This window comes from Schistocerca nitens, chromosome 11 (assembly GCF_023898315.1).
Source record: "Schistocerca nitens isolate TAMUIC-IGC-003100 chromosome 11, iqSchNite1.1, whole genome shotgun sequence".
Classification (NCBI taxonomy): Eukaryota; Metazoa; Arthropoda; class Insecta; order Orthoptera; family Acrididae; genus Schistocerca; species Schistocerca nitens.
This window is the reverse complement of record NC_064624.1, coordinates 149,964,439-149,992,264: the sequence shown is the minus strand read 5'-3', so window position 1 is coordinate 149,992,264 and position 27,826 is coordinate 149,964,439. Positions and strand designations below refer to the sequence as shown.

Below are 27,826 nucleotides of genomic sequence, written 5' to 3'. Positions count from 1 at the left end.
GCAGCTCTCCATGCTACTCTATCCTGTGCAAGCTTCTTCATCTCCCAGTACCTACTGCAACCTACATCCTTCTGGATCTGCTTAGTGTATTCATCTCTTGGTCTCCCTCTACGATTTTTACCCTCCACGCTGCCCTCCATAGCTAAATTTGTGATCCCTTGATGCCTCAAAACATGTCCTACCAAGCGATCCCTTCTTCTAGTCAAGTTGTGCCACAAACTTATCTTCTCCCCAATCCTATTCAACACCTCCTCACAGTTATATGATCTACCCACCTTATCTCCAGCATTCTTCTGTAGCACCACATTTCGAAAGCTTTTATTCTCTTCTTGTCCAAACTAGTTATCGTCCATGTTTCACTTCCATACATGGCTACACTCCATTCAAATACTTTCAGAAACGACTTCCTGACACTTAAATCTATACTCGATGTTAACAAATTTCTCTTCTTCAGAAACGATTTCCTTGCCATTGCCAGTCTACATTTTATATCCTCTCTACTTCGACCATCATCACTTATTTTACTCCCTAAATAGCAAAACTCCTTTACTACTTTAAGTGTCTCATTTCCTAATCTAATTCCCTCAGCATCACCCGATTTAATTTGACTACATTCCATTATCCTCGTTTTGCTTTTGTTGATGTTCATCTTATATCCTCCTTTCAAGACACTATCCATTCCGTTCAACTGCTCTTCCAAGTCCTTTGCTGTCTCTGACAGAATTACAATGTCATCGGCGAACCTCAAAGTTTTTACTTCTCCTCCATGAATTTTAATACCTACTCCGAATTTTTCTTTTGTTTCCTTTACTGCTTGCTCAATATACTGATTGAATAACATCGGGGAGAGGCTACAACCCTGTCTCACTCCTTTCCCAACCACTGCTTCCCTTTCATGCCCCTCGACTCTTATAACTGCCATCTGGTTTCTGTACAAATTGTAAATAGCCTTTCGCTCCCTGTATTTTACCCCTACCACCTTCAGAATTTGAAAGAGAGTATTCCAGTTAACATTGTCAAAAGCTTACTCTAAGTTTACAAATGCTAGAAACGTAGGTTTGCCTTTCCTTAATCTTTCTTCTAAGGTAAGTCGTAAGGTTAGTATTGCCTCACGTGTTTCAACCTTTCTACGGAATCCAAACTGATCTTCCCCGAGGTCCGCTTCTACCAGTTTTTCCATTAGTCTGTAAAGAATTCGCGTTAGTATTTTGCAGCTGTGACTTATTAAACTGATAGTTCGGTAATTTTCACATCTGTCAACACCTGCTTTTTTTGGGATTGGAATTATTATATTCTTCTTGAAGTCTGAGGGTACTTCGCCTGTCTCATACATCTTGCTCACCAGATGGTAGAGTTTTGTCATGACTGGCCCTCCCAAGGCCATCAGTAGTTCTAATGGAGTGTTGTCTACTCCCGGGGCCTTGTTTCGACTCAGGTCTTTCAGTGCTCTGTCAAACTCTTCACGCAGTATCTTATCTCCCATTTCGTCTTCATCTACATCCTCTTCCATTTCCATAATATTGTCCTCAAGCACATCGCCCTTGTATATACTCCTTCCACCTTTCTGCCTTCCCTTCTTTGCTTAGAACTGGGTTTCCATCTGAGTTCTTGACATCATTCTGCTGCTTAATGTCTCTAATTTACATCTAAAAACAGTTCAAACTATATAGCAGTACAGAACGATGTGAATATTCTGCAAGAAATACACTATGTGATCAAAAGTATCCGGTCACCCCCAAAAACATACGTTTTCCGTATCATGTGCATTGAGCTGCTGCATACTGCCAGGTACTCCATATCAGCGACCTCAGTAGTCATTAGACATCGTGAGAGAGCAGAACGGGACGCTCCACGGAACTCACGAACTTCAAACGTGGTCGGGTGATTGGGTGTCACCTGTGTCATACGTCTGTACACGTGATTTCCACACTCCTAAACATCCGTAGGCCCACTGTTTCCGATGTGATATGATACTGAAGTGGAAACGTGAAGGGATACGTACAGCACAAAAGCGTCTAGGCCGACCTCGTCGTTGATTGACAGAGACCACTGACGGTTGAAGAGGGTCGTGATGTGTAATAGGCAGACATCTATCCAGACCATCACACAGGAATTCCAAACTGCATCAGGATCCACTGTGAGTACTATGGCAGTTAGGCAGGAGGTGAGAAAACTTGGATTTCACCCTAGAGCGGCTGCTCATAAGCCACACATCACGCCGCTAGATGCCAAACGACGCCTCGCTTGGTGTAAGGAGCGTAAACATTGCACGACTGAACAGTGAAAAAACGTTGTGTGGATTGACGAATCACGGTACACAATGTGGCGATCGGATGGCAGGTTGTGAGTATGGTGAATGCCCGGTGTACGTCATATGCCAGTGTGTGCAGTGCCAACAGTAAAATTCGGAGGCGGTGGTGTTATGGTGTGGTCGTGTTTTTCACGGAGGGGGCTTGCGTCCCTTGTTGTTTTGCGTGGCACTATCACAGCGGAGGCCTACATCGATGTTTTAAGCACCTTCTTGCTTCCCAGTGTTGAAGAGCAATTCCAGGATGGCGACTGCATCTTTGAACACGATCGAGCACCTGTTCACAATGGACGGCCTGTGGCGGAGTTGTTACACGACAATGACACTGAAAGGGTCCGGTAGCCCATTTTCACTGGCATTTCTCTTTCTTTTCCTTGTTTCTCTTTTCTCATAACTCTCATAGTGGTGTGATTGAATGAATGTCGTTGTGTGTCACGTTGCTAGACGGTGGCGTAGTCTGCTGCAGAAAGTCTACGATAGTCGTACAGATTCAGCAGCAGTGGTACAGAATAGCCAACTCGCGTAGTGGTCAAGTAGGCAAAGAGGTTTGCGCTACTTGTGAGAAATCCATCTGCGTTAGGTTGGTAGCGGAAATGGCATCTCTGGGTTTTCCGGGCCACGCGGAGCGTGGACGAGGCTGGAGTAGTAAAAGGGAGGCAGCCTGTCGCCAGTACGGGAAGCGTCCACAGCTGTGCTCCAGTCGAAGAAGGGTGAGTTAGACTGACCGCGTGGCGCGTTGTTACTTTGCGAGAGGAGAGCTGTTAGCTTTTGGACTCGCTTTTCAACTCTGAAAGATTGCTTTGCCTTGTCGCAGCAAGGAATGCAAAACTTTGGCAGATTTTTCTTTTAGTAAATTTCTGTAGCAGACTTGGATCCGCCGGAAGAGCGCCACACAAAGGTGTCGATAAGAAGTGAGCACTCGCTTCTGTATGAATGTCTGTTTGCCTTCAGCTGTGCCTGTATAAGCTTTCAGTTTTCTTAATATTAATAGCTTTGCCTTTTCTTAAATTTTCCTTGCTTTATGTATCTTTCGTCCGTGTGGAGCCAAACACGTGGTTGAACATCAGAGTTTGTTGGGCTACCGTCATCACTAACTGTCCGGTCTCATGTTTGTTTTAAAGAATGTTAACTGTTCATGATTGTGTGGTGGTATTGTTACAACTTGGCCACGATACCTAGAAATTGCGTCTCCACAAACCACGTGGGCACGCGGGTGTACTGCGAAACATGTACCGCTTCACGAATTATTGCGATCAGTTATCAGGCAACAGCAGTTGTATGAATGATTCAAACCAATGATTTTAGGTGTAGATTATAACGGTGTATGTATCGATGCTTCTCTTTAATGTTTTAGGAATTAATGTTATCAGGAATGGTGTACATGCCTCACATCCATATCTTAGGAATAAACGATTTTATACACAATTTTCTCTTGTATTCTGAGGTTATGTTTTTGCACCTAAGCCACTCACCTCGTAGCTCTCCTCTTAGCACATCCAACGCGTTTCCTTACGCACAGGTCCAGTGATTAGTTTCCTCTTTTATTGCAAAACAAGTGCATTAGATTCTTATTTTCAGGTGTGGTGCTGGGAGCTGATCTTCTGCACAGTGTTCTTGCATGTGCTATTTTATTTTAAATGGTTGATTCTCGTGGACAGTGTACGGGAAATACTATTAATTACATCGCATCCCCTATGAGCGATATCACGACGTACGTATTTTTATGAGTTTTTGGTCTGTGATCAAATTAATTTATTTTCCGACTTGGCCAAACCTTTGATTAGTTGTATGGTTAGAGTCGGTGGCGACCCTAATCTTCTCACGTTAATTTCACAATCAATAGGTATTTCCATTCCCACTCGTAACGTAATAACCCGTAGTAACAGGTTAGTTACAACATCGCTGTAGTGGACTGGTCTGCCCAGAGTCCTGACCTGACTCCTATTAAACACCTCTGGGATGTTTTGGAACACAGACTTCGTGCCAGGCCTCACCAGCCGACATCAATACCACCTCTCAGTACATGGGCTGCCATTCTCCAAGAAATCTTCCAGCACCTGACTGAACGTACGCTTGCGAGAGTGGAAGTATCATCAAGGCTCAGGGTGGGCCAACACCATACTGAATACCAGTATTACCGAGGGAGGGCGCCACGAACTTGTAAGTCATTTTCAGCCAGGTGTCCGGATACTTTTGATCAGATAGTGTAATTAAAATCATTATCTCATTCAAATGCTCTGAAAACTGAAATCTCGACGTGTGAGGATACTAGAAAACCAATGGGATTGCGATTTTTTGCTGTGTTCCTATACTTCCTTTAAAGAATGCAAAGGTTCCAGGTTCGAGTGCCAGGCTGTCATACAGTTTTAATGTGCCAGGATGTTTCTAAGACACTGCTTAGTCTATGTCCATTCTGGATACTTTTACACTCTTGGGTACCCTACACATGGTTGGTTTTCAGCTTTTAGCCCTGCAACTTCTGTGTTACAGGGGGCCGCTGTTGAATGCTGACCTACTGCGCTATCAGTCGTGGCTCCTTTCCTCTCACGACGGCGTGCTGTGCAAGGAGCGGCAGCCGGAGGCATCGGAAATGTTCAGTCTCGCTGAGGCGCTGTACACCTTCTACCGTACCTACTGGTACCCTGCAGCAACGCTCCTAACCCCACGCTACGAATATCTTATCGACATTGTAGGTACGTTTAATACTGGAACCCATCCACTTCATTGTAATGCACTGACGACTGCCCACTTATTCGAGGAAGGATGTTCGAATATCCTTCAGAATATCTAGTTTTGGATCTTACGTGATTTTCAGTGTCACGTAAGAGAATAACTGGTGCTCTTTCCAAAGTCAAGTTTCCGATCGGTTGGAAAGTCTCCATGTCGTTCTTTTACAAGTTAATTACTTCACTTCTACACTACAGGCCATTAAAATTGCTACACCAAGAAGAAATGCAGATGATAAACGGGTATTCATTGGACAAGTATATTATACTAGGACTGACATGTGATTACATTTTGTCAGCCGGTGTGGCCGAGCGGTTCTAGGCGCTTCACTCTCGAACCGCGCGACCGCTACGGTCGCAGGTTCAAATCCTACCTCGGGCAGGGATCTGTGTGATGTCCTTAGGTCAGTTGGGTTTAAGTAGTTCTAAGTTCTAGGGGACTGATGACCTCAGATGTTAAGTCCCATAGTGCTCAGAGCCATTTGAACCATTTTTTAAAATACATTTTCACCCAATTTGGGTGCTTAGATCCAGAGAAATCTGTACCCAGAACAACCACCTCTGGCCGTAATAACGGCCTTAATACACCTGGGCATTGAGTCAAACAGAGCTTGGATGGCGTGTACAGGTACAGCTGCCCATGCAGCTTCAACACGATACCACAGTTCATCAAGAGTAGAGACTGCTGTATTGTGACGAACCAGTTGCTCGGCCACCATTAACCAGACGTTTTCATTTGGTGAGAGATGTGGAGAATGTGCTGGCCAGGGCAGCAGTCGAACATTTTCTGTATCCAGAAAGGCCCGTACAGGACCTGCAACATGCGGTCGTGCATTATCCTGCCGAAATGTAGGGTATCGCAGGGATCGAATGAAGGGTAGAACCACGGGTTGTAACATATCTGAAATGTAACGTCCACTGTTCAAAGTGCAGTCAATGCGAACAAGAGGTGACCGAGACGCGTAACAAATGGCACCCCATACGATCACGCCGGGTGATACGCCAGTATGGCGATGACGAATACATGCTTCCAATGTGCGTTCACTGCGATGTCGCCAAACATGGATGCGACCATCGTGATGCTATAAACAGAAACTGGATTCATCCGAAAAAATGACATTTTGCCATTCGTGCACGCAGGTTCGTCGTTGAGTACACCATCGCAGGCGCTCCTGTGTGTGATGCAGCGTCAAGGGTAACCGCAGCAACGGTCTCCGAGCTGACAGTCCGTGCTGCTGCAAACGTTGTCAGACTGTTCGTGCAGATGGTTGTTGTCTTGCAAACGTCCTCATCTGTTGACTCAGGGATCGAGACGTGGCTGCACGGACCGCTACAGCCATGCGGATAAGATGCCTGTCATCTCGACTGCTAGTGATACGAGGCCGTTGGGATCCAGCACGGCGTTCCGTATTACCCTCCTGAACCCACCTATTCCATATTCAAAGTCGAAAACGTGATGGTATGCATTTCTCCTCCTTACACGAGGCATCACAACAACGTTTCACCAGGCAACACTGGTCAACTGCTGTTTGTGTATGAGAAATCGGTAGGAAACTTTCCTCATGTCAGCATGTTGTAGGTGTCGCCACCGGCGCCAACGTTGTGTGAATGCTCTGAAAAGCTAATCATTTGCGTATCAGAGCATCTTCTTCCTTCCTGTCGGTAAAATTTCGCGTCTGTAGCGCGTCATCTTCGTGGTGTGGCAATTTTAATGGCCACTAGTGCATGTACTGTATTACTGACTCCTTCATTACACGGAAGGTAAAAAAGACTATGTACACAAAATTTTGGAGTGTTTAGAAAACATAATAAGGGACACTTTTTATGTGGCACAAATGTCACTGGCGCGAACTTTACCTGCTAGCGGTCCATGAAGGTTTCGACGCTAGTGATGTTCAGAGACTATGTTCAGACTGAAGTGCGATGAATGATGTCTAAGGGATGTTGCTCAAATGGCTGCTCGATGCTAATAATTGTGGAGCACACCCGAAACAAGTGGGTGCTTTCTCACATAATGACTGCCACCTCAGCGTAATGGGCAACCACACTGAAAAGCCAAAGAAATTGGTACACCTACCTAATATCGTATAGGGCCCCAGTGGGCACATAGAAGCGCCGAAACATCACGGGGCGTGGACTCGACTAATGTCTGAAGTAGTACTGGAGGCATTTGACACCATGAATCCTGCAAGGCTGTCCGTAAATTCGTAGGGCTACGAGGGGCTGGAGACCTCTTCCGAAAAGCACGTTGCAAGGCACGCCAGATATGCTCAATTATGTTCGTGTCTGGGGAATTTGGTGGTCAGCGGAAGTTTTTAAACTGATAAGAGTGTTCCTAGAGCCATTATTGACGTGTGAGGTGTCGCATTGTTCTGCTGGATTTGGCCGTTGGAATGCACAAAGGACATGAATGGGTGAAGGTGATCACACCAGGTTGCTTATGAACATGTCACCTTTCAGAGTCGTAACAGGGGTCCCATATCACTCCAAATGCACACCATTACAGAGCCTCCACCAGCTTCAACAATCTCCTGCTGACATGCTGGGTCCATGGATTCATGAATTTGTCTCCATATCCGTACACATCCATCTGCTCGATACAGTTTGAAACGAGACTCGTCCCACCAGGCAACATGTTTCCAGTCATCAACAGTCCAATGTCGGAGTTGACGGCCCCAGGTGAAGCGTAAAGCTTTGTGTCGTGCAGTCATCAAGGGTAGACGAGTGGACCTCCGGCTTCGAAAGCCCATATCGATGACGTTTCATTGAACGGTTCGCACACTGGCACTTGTTTATGGCCCAGCATTGAAATTTGCGGCAATTTGCGGAAGCATTGCACTTCTGTCACGTTGAATGATTGATTCTCTTCAGTCGTCGTTGGTCCCGTTCTCGCAGGATCTTTTTCCATCCGCAGCGATGTCGGAGATTTTATGTTTTACCGGATTCCTGATATTGGTGGTACACTCATGAAACTGCCCTATGGGACAATTCCCACTTCATCGCTACCTCGGAGATGCTGTGTCTCATGGCTCGGGCGCCGACTTTAACAGCACTTTAAGACTCACTTAAATCTTGATAACTGGCCATTGTAGCAGCAGTAACTGATCTTAAATGAAACAACACGTTTACTGTGTATCTCCACGATACGTTTCAAAGGTTTAAACCTCCATTATCTGGTGGATTTACATTTGTTAGTATGAAATTTGTGTGTGTGTTGTGTTACGATTTTTTGCAGGAACTTGTGGCACTGTCTAGTTGAGAAATAAAACACTATTTCCTCCAAAAAATCGTAACACAACACACACACACAAATGTCATATTAACAAATGTAAATCCACCTGATGACGATGGTTTAAAACCTTTAAAACGCGACATAGAGCTAAATAAACAGTGACTGGTAACAGTAAACCTGTTGTTTCATTTAATATCAATAACAGTCACGGTAAATGTTAACCTAAAATGTTCGCGTTTAAAGTAATCGATCTAACAATTACGCCAGACACTTGCCGTCTTATATAGGCGTTGATGACCACAGCACCGTATTCTCCCCGTTTACATATCTCTGTATTTGAATACTCATGCCTATACCAGTTTCTTTAGCGGTACAGTGTATGTAAGGTACTACATAAATATGAAACTAATTCTTCTCTGAGAGTAACAGTGACTAATCAATTACAACAGGTAATTACTCTCTTCTGGTCAGTCTCTTACATACAATGAAGGCTTTCACTACCGGATGTTTCAGCTGCTGAGGATTTTTCCAGGTTGTGTGGCCATGGTCCATGGAACTCTTCAATCCCTGACGTTTCGTCCAAGGCTACGTTGGACATCTTCGGAGGTACTCGTTGTGCTGAGTCTTACCGACTGACGGGTCGGACGTCGAAGAGCGGCCTAAATACAGTGGAAAGCGGGCGTGGTCTGGATTTCACGTGATAGCAGGGATAAACCTTGTCAAAGATAATGGAAGAACAAGGTTTCTCTGCCCTTCATCAAAAAAGTAACAGATCAAATCGGCAAGATTCAAAGGAAATATGACGTTTGGCCGAGTTTCAGACCAACTAAAAAAATAGGCCAAGCAATTCGTTCCGTTAGGGATAAACGTCCCCCTCTGGCTGCAAGTGGTGTATATAAGCTTCCGTGTACGTTTAGCAAGGTCTACATTGGAACTACAAAGAGAAGTGTGAATACACAGTTGAAGGAAGATAAGTCTTTCCTCCAATCACTCACTGATCAGTCTGGTCTGGCAACGGAGACAGCAAAAAGAAAACTGACATTTTAAAATTTAGCATTTGAGAACTCTTTCACGCAGAAGGATCGTACAAACATACCGCCGTTTGAGTCTCGTACAGATTCCCGAATGGGGGACATAGTGATAGACATCGCTGGGGTTGTGAAGCAGCTGAATGGGTTGAAAATAAATAGATCGCCAGGCCCTGATGGGATTCCAATTCGGTTTTACAGAGAGTACTCTATTGCATTGGCTCCTTACTTAGCTTTCATTTATCGCGAATCTCTTGCCCAATGTAAAGTCCCGAACGACTGGAAAAAAGCGCAGGTGACGCCTGTATATAATAAGGGTAGAAGGACGGATCCTCAAAATTACAGACCAATATCCTTAACATCGGTTTGTTGCAGGATTCTCGAACATATTCTCAGTTCGAATATAATGAATTTCCTTGAGACAGAGAAGTTGCTGTCCATGAATTAGCACGGCTTTAGAAAGCATCGCTCCTGCGAAACGTAACTCGTCCTTTTTTCACATATCTTGCGAACCGTGGATGAAGGGTATCAGACGGATGCCATATTCCTCGACTTCCGGAAAGCGTTTGACTCGGTGCCCCACTGCAGACTCCTAACTAAGGTACGAGCACATGGGATTGGTTTCCAAATATGTGAGTGTCTCGAAGACTTCTTAAGTAACAGAATCCAGTACGTTGTCCTCGATGGTGAGTGTTCATCGGAGGTGAGGGTATCATCTTGAGTGCCCCAGGGAAGTGTGGTAGGTCCGCTGTTGTTTTCTGTCTACATAAATGATCGTTTGGATAGGGTGGATAGCAATGTGCGGCTGTTTGCTGATGATGCTGTGGTGTACGGGAAGGTGTCGTCCTTGAGTGACTGTAGGAGGATACAAGATGACTTGAGCAGGATTTGTGATTGGTGTAAAGAATGGCAGCTAACTCTAAATATAGATAAATTTAAATTAATGCAGATGAATAGGATAAAGAATCCCGTAATGTTTGAATACTCCATTAGTAGTGTAGTGCTCGAGGCAGTTGCGTCGATTAAATATTTGGGCGTAACACTGCAGAGCGATATGAAGTGGGACAAGCATGTAACGGCAGTTGTGGGGAAGGCGGATAGTCGTCTTCAGTTCATTGGTAGAATTTTGGGAAGATGTGGTTCATCTGTAAAGGAGACCGCTTATAAAACACTAATACGACCTATTCTCGAGTACTGCTCGAGCGTTTGGGATCCCTATCAGGTCGGATTGAGGGAGGACATAGAAGCAATTCAGAGGTGGGCTGCTAGAATTGTAACTGGTAGGTTTGATCATCACATGAGTGTTACGGAAATGCTTCAGGAACTCGGGTGAGAGTCTCTAGAGGAAAGGAGGCGTTCTTTTCGTGAATCGCTACTGAGGAAATTTAGAGAACCAGCATTTGAGGCTGACTGCAGTACAATTTTACTGCCGCCACCTTACATTTCGCGGAAAGACCACAAAGATAAGAGAGATTAGTGCTCGTACAGAGGCATATAGGCAGTCATTTTTCCCTCGTTCTGTTTGGGAATGGAACAGGGAGAGAAGATACTAGTTGTGGTACGAGGTACCCTCCGCCATTCACCGTATGGTGGATTGCGGAATATGGATGTAGATGTAGATGTAGACTAGGGAGAACAGACAAGTCAGCCGTGGCGTAACATGCTCTTCAATCAGGTGATCACGTAGTAAAATTTTCGGAAACTGAAGTTTTATGTACTATGACGAACTGTTATCCACGGCTATATAGAGAAGCGATCAAAATATATAAACATGTGGTGTAATGTTGTTGCTTTAATTTATTCTGAAAGTGGTGCTGATATACAAGACCAGAAAAGTGGGTTAAAAGCTGTGAGCTATTGAGGAAGTTAACCTTGCATTACTGCGCAACTGTTTCACCAGGTATCCAGTCTAGCTTACCAAATTCCCAACCAGACTAACATTAATTATAATCTTTTATTACTCATCTTACGATAACCGGTGATATATATATATAAAAAGACAATTTAAATAAAAAGAAATAAATCAGTTTATATTTGGACATTTATTTTAACATTGATCATTGTTGCGTTAAAATTTCAGCATATCAAACTTGATTCATAACTAAACTGGTGCTTTGTTTAGGATTGTGAAAAATGTGAGTTTGTAATCTTACGGAACACTTCAAATAGGGAGCCAAGATTGGGAGACTACATACAACACTGCATTCATAAAATAACACTCGAAGAACGTCGAAACATATGCAAGAGGAAATTAACCACAACCAACCGATTCAATTTTCACCGAAAGAAGTTACGTTCGTAGCGCAATCTTGCCCGTCATGAATTTACCACACACTGGTATACTAAATTCATACTAACTCTCTGTGAAATCTTCCCAAAAAGAATAGCTGAGGGCTACTTTGATGCTTACACCACATGCTTCACGTGGTCAACTTGGTTAACACAAACAGTGTAACTCCATAATAATTTTGATAATTAAAATAAATTACATCGAAACGCAATTTACAAAGGAAAAACCTCGAACTGGTTACTATCGTCTTACTGTTAACCTGATGGGTCAAACAATTGTATAAGCACGTGGTACTGGTCTCACAAAGTACACCCCACGTGGGTTGAACATAAAGAAAAGTTGCTATATTGAAAAATATTGTCAAGACGAGACTTTATAATCTCACGCACATTCGCATTTAAGATTGATGATCTTAGTTAGAGTTACTAATCAACACGTGGTTCCACTTTACTCACAAAGTAGTGACAAAGCAACTACCGGCAGATATTCTGAACATCACACTCGAATTACACCGCGTTAAATTTAAGATAACATTAGATATTTTAGAGCTAAACCTGAAATAAAGGTGATTAAATTTTCAGTTAGGCTGAACTTAAGAAATCCATTGCTGACGGACTTAGCAGACACACGCTTAGCCGGGGATCTTACCACTTCAGACGCTCGCCGCGGACAGACTGACTAGGCCCCTACCGAGGGTGCTTAACAGATACAAACGGAAGTGACCAGAGAGGCAGCTTCCTATACCAACATGACAAGGGACGGACAGGACCATACTAAGAATAGAAACCTCTCTGCTTTTAGAAAGCGTAGCTACCTGTTCCGACGTTGGTCCTACTGTTCTCTAGCACACAGGCTTGTCTGCTACCATCAAGCATGCAACTAGAAATACATTTGCTCATTCATCCTCTCACACAGAAGGGAAGGGGGATGATAGTATCTTATCATATACAGTATATAAAAGAAAGCGGATGTAGGTTCCGTATGAGACTGTGTGACATGAATTACATATAAACTGTGTTTCAAAGTGTAGTAGTGTGACAGATCGTTCTTGTTTATGTGTAAAAGTAGCACGTTCCACTGTTCAGTCTCCTCCCAGATAGTCAGAAACACCACAGGAAATTTAGAAGAGGAATTTATGCCGTAAATGACAACAGATTTAAGAAATTAACATGAAAGGAATCCAGAGACCTTTCAGTGGATAATTTTAACAGAAAAGAAGAAGCTATGAAACTCAGTGATATATGAACTGTGGCGCTATGAATCGGTGAGAAGTTTTTATCTTTGTCGTACTATCATTGGTAGTTAAAAATTTTTATCTTTGACAAGGTTTATCCCTGCTATCACGTGAAATCCAGACCACGCCCACTTTCCAAAGTATTTAGGCCGCTCTTCGACATCCGACTCGTCAGTAGGCAAGACTCAGCACAACCAGGAGCACCTCTGAAGATGTGCAACGTAGCCTTGGACGAAACGTCAGGGATTGAAGAGTTCCATGGACCACGGCCATACAACCCGGAAAAATCCTCAGCAGCAATCACTTACACCTTAAGAGCCGCTAGAAAAGCATATTACATGCATAAGTAAAAGTTTAAAAAATTCCCAAAGACGCTTTCGCTACATTGTACTGAGCACCTATTTCTATATGTATAGTAATAGCTATCGCTGTTCATTACTGATGTAGTTGATATAACCAGTATTCTGCTTTTGTAGTTTCCGTTATGTTCCAAGCCTTCCTCGCCTTTTGCTTACTTGTACTGTTCCTTCCACAATTTCACAAGGATCCGGTTGTGGTGGGCTGTGTGACCTCAACTCGTATTGTCTTCCATTGTTTTTCCCTAAGCCGCTGGAGATAGGGAACGAGAAAGTCCATGACAATAAAAAAAACTCAAAAGGCTGGAGTTTATGTATGTTCTGCCGAGACAAAGTATGTAAGCATTTGCAGGCAACCTATTTTACTGAGACGATCACTGACGACAGGAGACTGCGTACGGTTCATCAAAATACTTAGTAAATATCACCAAACCACGCCACAAATTTTGTCAGTTGATTTCTGGGACTTGCCCCTGCGATTTACTGTTTCCAATAGGAATTCAAGAAATTTTTTAAATAGGAACCCCCTTTTTTATTACATATTCGTGTAGTACGTAAAGTAATATGAATGTTTTATTTGGACCACTTTTTCGCTTTGTTATAGATGGCGCTATAATAGTCTCAGACGTAAAAGTACGATGTATCACGTAACATTCCGCTAGTGCGGACGGTATTTACTTCGTGATACATTACCCGTGTTAAAATGGACCGTTTACCAACTGCGGAAAACGTCGATATCGTGATGATGTATCTCTATTGTGATCAAAATGCCCCACGGCCGTGTGCTATGTATGCTGCTCGGTATCCTGGACGACATCATCCAAGTGTCCGGACCGTTCGCCGTATAGTTACGTTATTTAAGAAAACAGGAAGTGTTCAGCCACATGTGAAACGTCAACCACGACCTGCAACAAATGATGACGCCCAAATAGGTGTTTTAGCTGCTGTCGCGGCTAATCCACACATCAGTAGCAGACAAATTGCGCGAGAATCGGGAATCTCAAAATCGTCGGTGTTGAGAATGCCACATCAACATCGATTGCACCAGTACCATATTCCTATGCACCATGAACTGCATGGCGACGACATTGAACGTCGTGTACAGTTCTGCCACTGGGCACAAGAGAAATTATGGGACGATGACAGATTTTTTGCACGCGTTCTGTTTAGCAACGAAGTGTCATTCACCAACAGCGTTAACGTAAACCGGCATAATACGCACTATTTGGCAACGGAAAATCAACGATGGCTGCTACAAGTGGAACATCGGCGACCTTGGCGGGTTAATGTATGGTGCGGCTTTATGGGATGAAGGATAATTGGCCCCCATTTTATCGATGGCAATCTAAATGGTGCAATGTATGTTGATTTCCTACGTAGTTCAAATGGTTCAAATGGCTCTGAGCACTATGGGACTCAACTGCTGAGGTCATAAGTCCCCTAGAACTTAGAACTACTTAAACCTAACTAACCTAAGGACAACACACACATCCATGCCCGAGGCAGGATTCGAACCTGCGACCGTAGCGATCGCGCGGTTCCAGACTGTAGCGCCAGAACCGCTCGGCCACCAGCGGCCGGCTCCTACGTAGTATTCTACCGATGTTACTACAAGATGTTTCACTGCATGACAGAATGGCGACGTACTTCCAACATGATGGATGGCTGGCACGTAGCTAGCGTGCGGTTGAAGCGGTACTGAATAGCGTATTTCACGACTGGTGGATTGGTCGTCGAAGCAGCAAACCGTGGCCCGCACGTTCACCCGATCTGACGTCCCCGGATTTCTTTCTGTGGGGAAAGTGGAAGGATATTTGCTGTCGTGATCCACCGACAACGCCTGACAAGATGCGTCAGCCAATTGTCAATGCATGTGCGAACATTACGGAAGGCGAACTACTCGCTGTTGAGAGGAATGTCGTTACACGTATTGACAAATGCATTGATGTTGGCGGACGCCATTTTGAGCATTTATTGCATTAATGTGGTATTTACAGGTAATCACGCTGTAACAGCATGCCTTCTCAGAAATGATAAGTTCACAAAGGTACATGTATCACATTGGAACAACCGAAATAAAATGTTGAAACGTACCTACGCTCTGTATTTTAATTTTAAAAACCTACCTGTTACCAACTGTCCGTCTACAATTGTGAGCCATATGTTTGTGACTATTTCTGCGCCATCTGTCACAAAGCGAAAAAAAATGGTCCAACTAAAACATTCATATTTCTTTACGTAATACACGAATATGTAATAAAAAATGGGGGTTCCTATTTAATAAAACGCAGTTGATATCCGTTTGACCTATGGCAGCGCCATCTAGCGGGCCAACCATAGCGCCATCTGGTTTCCCCCTTCAAGCTAGACGAGTTTCGTTCTTTGTAGTTATTTCGTTTGACGCTTATTTCGTGAGATATTTGGCCCGGTCACGATTAATGGATCACCCTGTATATAATTTATGAATTTGGCCAGCTATGGACCGCATACAACTTAAGACTTATGGTGTTTCTCTTTCTTCCTTTCTCCCCAGTATTTCTTCATTTTCTCTCCAGCTTCTCGTCTCCGCTCATCTGTCCACACTCTCTTGGGTCGATGTTATGGCTCATCTTCTTCATAGTTTTCGTTTTCTATCAGTAGCCTGACGTGATTCCTGTCATGTACACTCCTGGAAATGGAAAAAAGAACAGATTGACACCGGTGTGTCAGACCCACCATACTTGCTCCGGACACTGCGAGAGGGCTGTACAAGCAATGATCACACGCACGGCACAGCGGACTTACCAGGAACCGCGGTGTTGGCCGTCGAATGGCGCTAGCTGCGCAGCATTTGTGCACCGCCGCCGTCAGTGTCAGCCAGTTTGCCGTGGCATACGGAGCTCCATCGCAGTCTTTAACACTGGTAGCATGCCGCGACAGCGTGGACGTGAACCGTATGTGCAGTTGACGGACTTTGAGCGAGGGCGTATAGTGGGCATGCGGGAGGCCGGGTGGACGTACCGCCGAATTGCTCAACACGTGGGGCGTGAGGTCTCCACAGTACATCGATGTTGTCGCCAGTGGTCGGCGGAAGGTGCACGTGCCCGTCGACCTGGGACCGGACCGCAGCGACGCACGGATGCACGCCAAGACCGTAGGATCCTACGCAGTGCCGTAGGGGACCGCACCGCCACTTCCCAGCAAATTAGGGACACTGTTGCTCCTGGGGTATCGGCGAGGACCATTCGCAACCGTCTCCATGAAGCTGGGCTACGGTCCCGCACACCGTTAGGCCGTCTTCCGCTCACGCCCCAACATCGTGCAGCCCGCCTCCAGTGGTGTCGCGACAGGCGTGAATGGAGGGACGAATGGAGACGTGTCGTCTTCAGCGATGAGAGTCGCTTCTGCCTTGGTGCCAATGATGGTCGTATGCGTGTTTGGCGCCGTGCAGGTGAGCGCCACAATCAGGATTGCATACGACCGAGGCACACAGGGCCAACACCCGGCATCATGGTGTGGGGAGCGATCTCCTACACTGGCCGTACACCACTGGTGATCGTCGAGGGGACACTGAATAGTGCACGGTACATCCAAACCGTCATCGAACCCATCGTTCTACCATTCCTAGACCGGCAAGGGAACTTGCTGTTCCAACAGGACAATGCACGTCCGCATGTATCCCGTGCCACCCAACGTGCTCTAGAAGGTGTAAGTCAACTACCCTGGCCAGCAAGATCTCCGGATCTGTCCCCCCATTGAGCATGTTTGGGACTGGATGAAGCGTCGTCTCACGCGGTCTGCACGTCCAGCACGAACGCTGGTCCAACTGAGGCGCCAGGTGGAAATGGCATGGCAAGCCGTTCCACAGGACTACATCCAGCATCTCTACGATCGTCTCCATGGGAGAATAGCAGCCTGCATTGCTGCGAAAGGTGGATATACACTGTACTAGTGCCGACATTGTGCATGCTCTGTTGCCTGTGTCTATGTGCCTGTGGTTCTGTCAGTGTGATCATGTGATGTATCTGACCCCAGGAATGTGTCAATAAAGTTTCCCCTTCCTGGGACAATGAATTCACGGTGTTCTTATTTCAATTTCCAGGAGTGTATTATTTCTTCTGTAACACCTGCTTTGTTGGCATCTTTCTTTACTGCTTCTATCGGTCAAATAAATGTTCAAATGTGTGTCAAATCTTATGGTTCAAAAATGGCTCTGAGCACTATGGGACTTAACATCTATGGTCATCAGTCGCCGAGAACTTAGAACTACTTAAACCTAACTAACCTAAGGACATCACACAACACCCAGTCATCACGAGGCAGAGAATCAAATCTTATGGGACTTAAATGCTAAGGTCATCAGTCCCTAAGCTTACACACTACTTAACCTAAATTATCCTAAACAAATACACACACCCATGCTCGAGGGAGGACTCGAACCTCCGCCGGGATCAGCCGCACAATCCATGACTGCAGCGCCATAGACCGCACGGCTAATCCCGCGCAACTTCTATCCATCCTACTTTTTTTTTCAGCTTACTAACGTAATTAATGATTTTTTGTAATCTGTGTTTCTCCCATTCTTTTTAAATGTCCATAAAATTTTAGCAGTCTCTTCCTCATTGTATCTGTTGTCTTTTCGTATAAATCTTAATTTCTCCTTTTAATCCACCTATTTTCATTGTTTTTCTCAGTACCTAGAATTTTTCTTAGTATTTTTCTCTCGCATTTTTTTTCTACTTCCTTTTATTATAATGTCTGATTTTCGCTTGTAGTGATACTGATTTCTTGTTGTAGTGGTTTTGTGTTAATTTAGATGCAAATTCTAACTTTTTTATTCTTTTTTATTTGTTGTGTTATCCAGTCCATTGGCTTGGATCCACTCCCCCAGGTATTTGAATTTATCAGCTCTTTTAATTTTTCCATACTTTGTTTTCATAAACCTTTCTGTATTGTGTTTGTGTTCTATATACTCGGTTTTTTCATAGGATATTTTTAGCCCAGTCTTTTCACCAGTCTCGTGTAACAGATCACGCATAACTGTTGCGTGTGTTCGGTTTTCAGTTATCAATGCCATATCATCCGCAAAGACTGAACATTTCACTTCAAATTTGTTCTCTCCTTGGGCTGTGGTTATACCCTTTGTGCCGGCCGCGGTGGTCTAGCGGTTCAGGCGCTCAGTCCGGAACCGCGCGACTGCTGCGGTCGCAGGTTCGAATCCTGCCTCCGGCATGGATGTATGTGATGTCCTTAGGTTAGTTAGGTTTAAGTAGTTCTAAGTTCTAGGGGACTGATGACCACAGATGTTAAGTCCCATAGTGCTCAGAGCCATTTGAACCATTTTTATACCCTTTGTGCCTCTGTTTTTTAATGTACTTTCCCATGTTATTACTATTTTATCTAAAACCAAGTTAAGGAGAATTGGGGACAGTGCATCTTCTGTTTTGACTTTGAATGGTTCAGAAATTTCGCCTTGAAACTTAATTCTTGATGATGTATCTGTGAGCGTTTGTTCAACAAGTCTTCTGGTGTCTTTGTCTATCCCTGATTCATACATATATTGTTTTATTCTCGTTGCTGGACTTTATCTCTTACTCGAACATCTCATCTGTCCATCGTGCCCCAGATCTTAAGGAAGTTCAAGGCGTTCATTTCTCTCTTTTTAACTGTTTGATAGCTTTTTGCTTGGTAGACAGTGACTACATCTAAATCAGAAAAGGGGACGGCATCCAGCCTGCGCTTTATCCGCCAGAAAATTACACTAAAGTGCCAAAGCAACTGGTATAGGCACGCGTATTCAAATACAGACATATGCAAATAGGCAAAATACTGCGCTGCGATCGGCAACGCCTATATATTAGATGAGTATGTGCCAAGCAATATCGTAAGAGATGGAAAAGAGCCATCGTGGTACAACAACCGAGTTAGAAAACTGCTGTGGAAGGAAAGGTAACTTCACAGCAAACATAAACATAGCCAAAGCCTTGCAGACAAACAAAAATTACGGGAAGCGAAATGTAGTGTGAGGAGGGCTATGCGAGAGGCATTCAATGACTTCGAAAGTAAAATTGTATGTGCCGACTTGGCAGAAAATCCTAAGAAATTTTGGTCTTATGTAAAAGCGGTAGGTGGATCAAAACAAAATGTGCAGACACTCTGTGACCAAAATGGTACTGAAACAGAGGATGACAGCCTAAAGGCCGAAATACTGAATTTCTTTTTCCAAAGCTGTTTCACAGAGGAAGACTGCACTGTAGTTCCCTCTCTAGATCGTCTCACAGATGACAAAACGGCAGATATCGAAATAGACGACAGAGGGATAGAGAAACAATTAAGATAGCTCAAAAGAGGAAAGGCCGCTGGACCTGACGGGATACCAGTTCGATTTTACACAGAGTACGGGAAGGAACTTGCTCCTCTTCTTGCAGCAGTGTACCGTAGGTCTCTAGAAGAGCGTAGCGTTCCAAAAGATTGGAAAAGGCACAGGTCATCCCCGTTTTCAAGAAGGGACGTCGAACAGATGTGCAGAACTGTAGACCTATATCTCTAACTTCGATCAGTTGTGGAATTTTGGAACACGTACGAGGGCCGTTCAGAAAGTAACCTCCGGTTGATTTAAAAAAATACACCAAGTTAAATAAAAATATTTAATATATACATCTTACAACTACATCTTTGCACTATTTTTCTACATAGTCTCCATAGCGATTGAGGCACTTATCGTATCTCTTCACAAGCTTTGAAATTCCTTGTGCATAAAAATCACCCGCTTGTGCCTGGAGCCAGCCTGTGACCGCATCTTTGAGCTCTTCGTCGTCATCAAACCGCTGTGACCCGAGCCATTTCTTCAAATGCATGAAGAGGTGATAATCACTTGGCGCCGGGTCTGGGCTGTAAGGTGGATGGTTGATAACGTCCCACTTGAAGGACTCAAGAAGGGCCGTTGTTCTGCGAGCAGAGTGAGGACGGGCGTTATCGTGCAAAAAAACGATACCGGAAGTCAGCATACCACGGCGTTTGTTCTGTATAGCCCGTCGTAACTTTTTTATTGTTTCACAGTACACGTCTTGATTAATGGTCGTACCACGTTCCATGAATTCAACCGACAACACCCCTTTGGCATCCCAAAACACCGTTGCCATCAGTTTTCTGGCAGAAAAATCTTGCGAGGCTTTTCTCGGTTTGGTAGGCGAATTTGAATGTGCCCACATCTTTGATTGTTCTTTTGTCTCAGGGTTCACGTACTTAATCCAGGTTTCGTCACCGGTCACGATTCTGTTTAACAATGGTTCTCCTTCGTCCTCATAACGTGACAGAAAGTCTAATGCAGAGGCCATTCTTTGAGTTTTGTGGTGGTCAGTAAGAATTTTGGGCACCCATCGTGCACAGAACTTACGGTAATCCAATCTTGCTGTCACTATCTCGTACAAGAGAGTCTTAGAAATCTGTGGAAAACCAGTAGACGACTCCGACATTGAGAAACGTCGATTTTCACGAACTTTTGCATCAACTGTCTGAACGACTTCGTCAGTGACCAATGATGGTCTACCACTCCTCTCTTCATCACGAACGTTTTCTCGTCCACTTTTAAATAAACGTACCCATTCACGGACAACTCCTTCACTCATAACTCTTGGTCCGTACACGGCACAAAGCTCACGATGAATAGCTGCTGCAGAATATCCTTTGGCTGTAAAAAACCTTATGACAGCACGCACTTCACATTTGGCGGGGTTTTCTATTGCAGCACACATTTCAAACTGCCACAAAAACTAAACTAGCGCAGGTACGACGTTCACTCGACCACGGCTTGATGCCGACTGACCTGTTGAGTGCGTGAACGCACAGATGGCGTCGCTACTCCCCCCACAACCCGCACTGTGACCAATCCGAGGTTACTTTCTGAACCGCCCTCTTATTATGTTCGAGTATAATGACTTTTCTGGAGACTAGACATTTTCTCTGTAGGAATCACCATGGGTTTCGAAAAAGACGGTCGTGTGAAACCCAGCTCGCGCTATTCGTCCACGAGACTCAGAGGGCCATAGACACGCGTTCCCAGGTAGATGCCGTGTTTCTTGACTTCCGCAAGGCGTTCGATACAGTTCCCCACAGTCGTTTAATGAACAAAGTAAGAGCATATGGACTATCAGACCAATTGTGTGATTGGATTGAAGAGTTCCTAGACAACAGAACGCAGCATGTCATTCTCAATGGAGAGAACTCTTCTGAAGTGATTTCAGGTGTGCCGCAGGGGAGTGTAGTAGGACAGTTGCTGTTCACAATACACATAAATGACTTTGTGGATAACATCGGAAGTTCACTGAGCCTTTTTGCGCATGATGCTGTAGTATATCGAGAGGTTGTAACAATGGAAAATAGTACGGAAATGCAGGAGGATCTGCAACGAATTGACGCATGGTGCAGGGAATGGCAATTAAATCTCAATGTAGACAAGTGTAATGTGCTGCGAATACATAGAAAGAAAGATCCCTTATCATTTAGCTACAATATAGCAGGTCAGCAACTGGAAGCAGTTAATTCCATAAATTATCTGGGAGTAGGCATTAGAAGTGATTTAAAATGGAATGATCAGATAACGTTGATCGTCGGTAAAGCAGATGCCAGACTGAGATTCATTGGAAGAATCCTAAGGAAATGCAATCCGAAAACAAAGGAAGTAGGTTACAGTACATTTGATCGCCCACTGCTTGAATATTGCTCAGCAGTGTGAGATCCGTACCAGATAGAGTTGATAGAAGAGATAGAGAAGATCCAACGGAGAGCAGCGCGCTTCGTTACAGGATCATTTAGTAATCGCGAAAGCGTTACGGAGATGATAGATAAATTCCAGTGGAAGACTCTGCAGGAGAGATGCTCAGTAGCTCGGTACGGGCTTTTGTTGAAGTTTCGAGAACATACCTTCACCGAAGAGTCGAGCAGTATATTGCTCCCTCCTGCATATGTCTCGCGAAGGGACCATGAGGATAAAATCAGATTATAGCCCACACAGAGGCATACTGACAATCTTTCTTTCCACGAAGAATACGAGACTGGAATAGGAGAGGTAGTCAAGGTACCCTCCGCCACACACCGTCGGGTGACTTGCGGAGTATGGATGTAGATTTAGATGTAGAATGCCTGACCGGGTCAGCCAATCGAATTCGTTCCTACTTGCAGAGTTTAGGTGAGGTATAGTTAAGAAACTGAGATGGTCGACAGGGCTTACAACAAAAGAAGAAGTTTTTAGTAACATATGCGCATGTTAAGATCAGGAACTCTAATATTGCAAAGATCAGTTTTTACAAAAATACGGCTGTCGCCAATAATTTACTTCAGGCAACGATAACAGTAACACTGGCAGAAAAACGGAAACACGCGTTCTTAGTAACTTCCTAAACAAGTGGACCTGTTGGGGAATAAGCGACTCTTACTCCATTTGTTGCTAGACTGTGCTATTCTCTGCAGCGTGTGAGTGTGTCGAATTTCTTAAAATACGATGGCAAGTCAATTATTATCCGCAATTTAGCTATATTTTTGTTTATTTTGATAGTACTGTCGTTTTACGTTGATGATGCTTGCTTTGTTTATTTGTTGTTATATCTTTACAAATTTCAAGCTGCTTGGTTTGTTTCGTTATCGATGCTGTGCTGTTAATCATGGCTGCTCCGCTGTCTGTTTGTACCAAAGAAGAGCAACGTTCAGTGATTCGATTTTTGTGGTCAGAAGGCGTATGCCGAAATTCATCGAAGACTTTTGGTACAGTACGAGAACTGTTTTGCCACAACGGAGTGTCTACGAATGGTCGTACAAGTGTTAAGCACGATGAAGGAGCCGGACGACCGTTTACCACCACAAATGAAGAAACCATTGAGTGTTCACGTGAAATGATTCTCTTAGACAGACGATTAACTGTTGATAAAGTGGCACATCTTCTGCAAATTAGTAACGGTTCTGCCTACAGAATCATCCATAGCAGACTTGGATTTCATAAATTTTGTGCAAGAAGAGTCCCAAAAAAAAAAAAAAAACCCTACACAGCTGAATAAACAAACGCGCTTGGACATCTGCAAAAATCGTTTGGATCGCTATGGTAACGAAGGGGACTACTTCTTAGACAGGATCATTGCTGGTGACGAAACATGGATCCATCATTACGAGCCAGAGAGTAAACGGCATAGTATGGAATGGAAACATGCAAATTCGCCGTGCAAGAAAAAGTTCAAGACCCAACCGTCCGCAGGAAAACTGATGCTTACGGCTTTCTGGGACGCACAAGGTCCAGTACTGGAACATTATAGGGAAGGGGCAAAACAATAAGCAGTGTACGTTACAGTGAGACGCTTACTGCCAGGCTAAAGCCTGTAATTCGAAGCAAACGCCGAGGATTGCTGTCAAAAGGTGTTGTGTTGTTGCACGACAATGCCCGTCCGCATACGGCTGCCCACACTGCTGAAATGCTCCAGAAACTCAAATTTGAAGAACTGGATCATCCTCCATATAGTCCCGATCTTGCCCCTTCTGACTATCACCTGTTTGGTCCACTCAAACAGGCATTAAGGGGTGGTCCATTTGCCTCGGACGAAGCATTGAAAGAAGCGGTGCATTCCTGGTTCGCAGATCAACCGAGAACCTTCTTTTGTGAGGGCATCAGGAAGCTTGTACAACGATGGACCAAGTGCGTTGAAACGCAAGGAGACTATATCGAAAAATTATGTTCTCGTGGGTTCCCTATTTTATTACAATAAATTTTTTTACCTACTTCGCGGATAATAATTCACTTACCCTCGTACTAGCTAGCAGCGACAAGAGGTTACAGAGTTGTGAACAACGTGCCGTTTGCTACACCACGAAGATGACGTGCTACAGATGCGAAATTTAATCGACAGGAAGAAGATGCTGTGATACGCAAATTATTAGCTTTTCAGAGCATTCACACAAGGTTGGCGCCGACGGCGACTCCTACGACGTGCTGACCTGAGGAAAGTTTCCAACCGATTTCTCATACACAAACAGCAGTTGACCGGCGTTGCCTGGTGAAACGTTGTTGTGATGCCTCGTGTAAGGAGGAGAAATGCGTACCATCACGTTTCCGACTTTGATAAAGGTCGGATTGTAGCTTATCGCGATTGCGGTTTATCGTATCGCGACATTGCTGCTCGCGTTGGTCGAGATACAGTGACTGTTAGCAGAATATGGAATCGGTGGGTGCAGGAGGGTAATACGGAACGCCGTGCTGGATCCCGACGGCCTCGTATCACTAGCAGTCGAGATGACAGGCATCTTATCCACATGGCTGTAACGGATCGTGCAGCCACGTTTCGATCCCTGAGTCAACATATGGGGACGTTTGCAAGAGAACAACCATCTGCACGAACAGTTCGACGACGTTTGCAACAGCACGGACTATCAGCTCGGAGACGGTGACTGCGCTTACCCTTGACGCTGCATCACAGACAGGAGTGCCTGTGATGGTGTACTCGACGACGAACCTGGGTGCACGAATGGCAAAACGTCATTTTTTCGGATGAATCCAGGTTCTGTATAGAGCATCGTGATGGTCGCATCCGTGTTTGGCGAGATTGCGGTGAACACATATTGGATGCATGTGTTTGTCATCGCCATACTGGCGTATCACCCGACGTGATGGTATGGGGTGCCATTGGTTACTCGTCTCGGTCACCTCTTGTTTGCACTGACGGCACTTTGAACAGTGGACTTTACATTTCAGATGTGTTACGACCCGTGGCTCTACCCTTCATTCGATCCCTGTGCAACCCTACATTTCAGCAGGATAATGCACGACCGGATGTTGCAGGTCCTGTACGGGCCTCTCTGGATACAGAAAATGCTCGACTGTTGCCCCGGCCAGAACATTCTCCAGATCTCTCACCAATTGAAAACGTCTGGTCAATGGTGGCCGAGCAACTGGCTCGTCACAATACGCCAGTCACTACTCTTGATGAACTGTGGTATCGTGTTGAAGCTGCATGGGCAGCTGTACCTGGACACGCCATCTGAGCTCTGTGTGGCTCAATGCCCAGGCGTATCGAGGCCATTATTACGGCCAGAGGCGGTTGTTGTGGGTACTGATTTCTCAGCATCTATGCACCGAAATTGCGTGAAAATGTAACCACATGTCAGTTCTTGTATAATATATATGTCCAATGAATACCCGTTTATCATCTGCATTTCTTCTTGGTGTAGCAATTTTAATGGCCAGTAGTGTAATACAGTACTGATAACGATGGTTTTTGCAGTTCCAAAGCAGGGATGTCAATAAAATCTATTTATATCCTCAATTGTACTAAGTCAAGAGTGATGCACAGTCTTCTCGGTAGATGAAACAGGGACTTCTGCTCAATGAAACTCTGATGTCTCTCTTTCTCAAGTCTCTGATTTTGTGTTGAAACGCCACCTAAAAGAATTCTGGCTGGATATTTGTCTGTTGTGATCAGTTCTAGCCACTGATCTTCAATTATTTAGGTGAACAAGGCCCAATGTTCTCATCCAGAGGAGACTTTGGGTTCAGCTGCCTGCAGTGTATGAGCACCACCTACTTACTGTCATTGTTTTCCAGATGAGGAGTGGCAGCTGGAGGACACTAGCAATGTCACACTCTCCGTGGACACTGACTGCGTGCAGCTGTTGGCGAACGCCCTGGACCACCCCATATGCCCGCTGGAAGACCTGCCACCGGAGACCGTCAAGCAGCGCGAGCGGTGCCGCGTGCAGCTGTGGGACGACGTGGTGCAGAGGTCGCCCCACATACCCGTCACCAGCTACCTGGCCTACACGCAGAGGGTAGATGTCAACCTCTGTCTGCTGGCCTGGATGGCGGTCAACTCGTACAGCATTTGTCAGGGCGTCCCATTTAGCATGATGCAGTCCGTGCACGATGCTCGCTGCTATTTCGATAGTCCTGACGACCAGTCGTGTCTGGAATCGAAAGCTACAGACGCCATCTGCTCTGTTTCCAGAGCTCTTCTGTTGCTGAAGTGTCGCGATTTTTCTTCCTTCGAGACTTTCAGGACGTGTTCCATCAGACTTCACTCAGATGGGTGGTACAATGATGCTGTTGAGCCGTGGGGCGAATTTCATGTCGAAGGGTATCCAACAGAAAAGACGCTTAACTACAAAAACAGTTTAAACAACGCCACCTTGAAATACAAGCATTTCAAAATCGAGAGCTTAAAGTCTTTAGAAATTTCATTTATATCGGTAAATATTATTTTTCGCATTTCGACTGCCGGAATATACGTGTACTTTCCCCACTTACGTAACTTGCCTGGAAAGATCCTCTTGTCCTTCCAGATCACGGGCATAATCCAGATCCTGTGTTCTGAGGTTGTTTATCGTATGGCAGGCGTCCCAGACTTATCTACGATGGTACTGATCGATAGCGCCCTCACACTCCTCAGCTGCATCTGCCTGAACTCATTCTGCTACCAGATGTATGCTTGTGTTCGTCACCTCAGGCTTCCTAACCAGCTACTACCTGCTGAAGTAAGCAAGTTATTCCGTCGTGAGGTGCTGTATGTGCTTATACCGTGGAGTATAGTATGTGTGGCAGCTGTTGCTTTGGAGAAGACAAGTAAATATTACCTGATGCACAGTCGTATAATATTCCTTGTGGGAATATCACTGTCAGTGGCTTTTAATTTAGTTTGCCTCGGACTGGTGGGCTACATGTACTTACGCACTCGGTATTCCATGCGACGACTCAGAATTGTTGGTAACAATAAATTTGCCTCAAAGAAACAATATACTTTTATGTCAGTTAAGGCCATTATATTAAGTGGGATCGGCATCATGATTAGAATTGGGTTCCACCAGGCACAAGGCATTGCGCAATTTGTGTACTATGCACATATAGTTACGATGGTGCAAGGACCAGTACTGTTCGTCTGTTTCGTCTGTAACGGAACGACGCTCCCCGTAGTGAAGAACAGGCTACTATCGTTGTGGAACCCAACTATCATCGGTCCAGGACGAGAGTTGTGTTCGGCAGCTGAGAGGAATCTGGCCAGGAGAAACAACGAACACTCTCTGGCTGTGGAATCCCCGCTGTAGCCTCCTTGAGTAGTTCCTCAAATAGCTAAAGCTAGTAGTCAGGTATGGAGGTGGAGTGTACCTAATACGACAAAATTAAATGCAACTGGTGTCTTACAACCATTATCTTTGTTCTCTAATGTCTTCTTCATTTCTAACTCCATGGTTATTTGTAAATGATACCCTCTGTCACTGTATCTTAATGTACTGAGATTACTTACTAAAATTGTTGGGAAACGCTTTGTGTACCAAACGCTTGTGACACCATATGGTGATTCAGTTTTAAAGGGAACTTTTCACTGTTTATATATCCCTGCAGACACACACACACACACACACACACACACACACACACACACATATCCAACAGAAAAATATATATCTGTGTGTGTGTGTGTGTGTGTGTGTGTGTGTGTGTGTGTGTGGAGGAATCTGGCCAGGAGAAACAATGAACACTCTCTGGCTGCAGAATCCCCACTATATATATAGTCTGAAACAACCAACTTTTATACATGTGTGTGAAAGTTGTACTTGTATATGATTTGTAATTTAGTTACTATAGCAAGAGACAGTCAGATCAATGTAAAATCAAAGGAGCAGGGAAATGAATGCAGTAGTGTG

At 44.7% G+C, this 27,826-nt stretch overlaps 1 protein-coding gene across 1 annotated transcript in view; it reads left to right on the top strand.

The window, feature by feature from the left end:
* Window positions 1-27,310, top strand: part of LOC126212729 (uncharacterized) — a 173,109-nt gene extending 145,799 nt beyond the window's left edge. Inside the window, exons 6-7 of the mRNA XM_049940140.1 lie at window positions 4,799-5,001; window positions 25,734-27,310. Coding sequence (XP_049796097.1) covers window positions 4,799-5,001; window positions 25,734-27,226 — 1,696 coding nt within the window. The 3' untranslated portion in view covers window positions 27,227-27,310. The remainder of the gene's footprint in view (window positions 1-4,798; window positions 5,002-25,733) is intronic.
* Window positions 27,311-27,826: the final 516 nt, after the last annotated feature.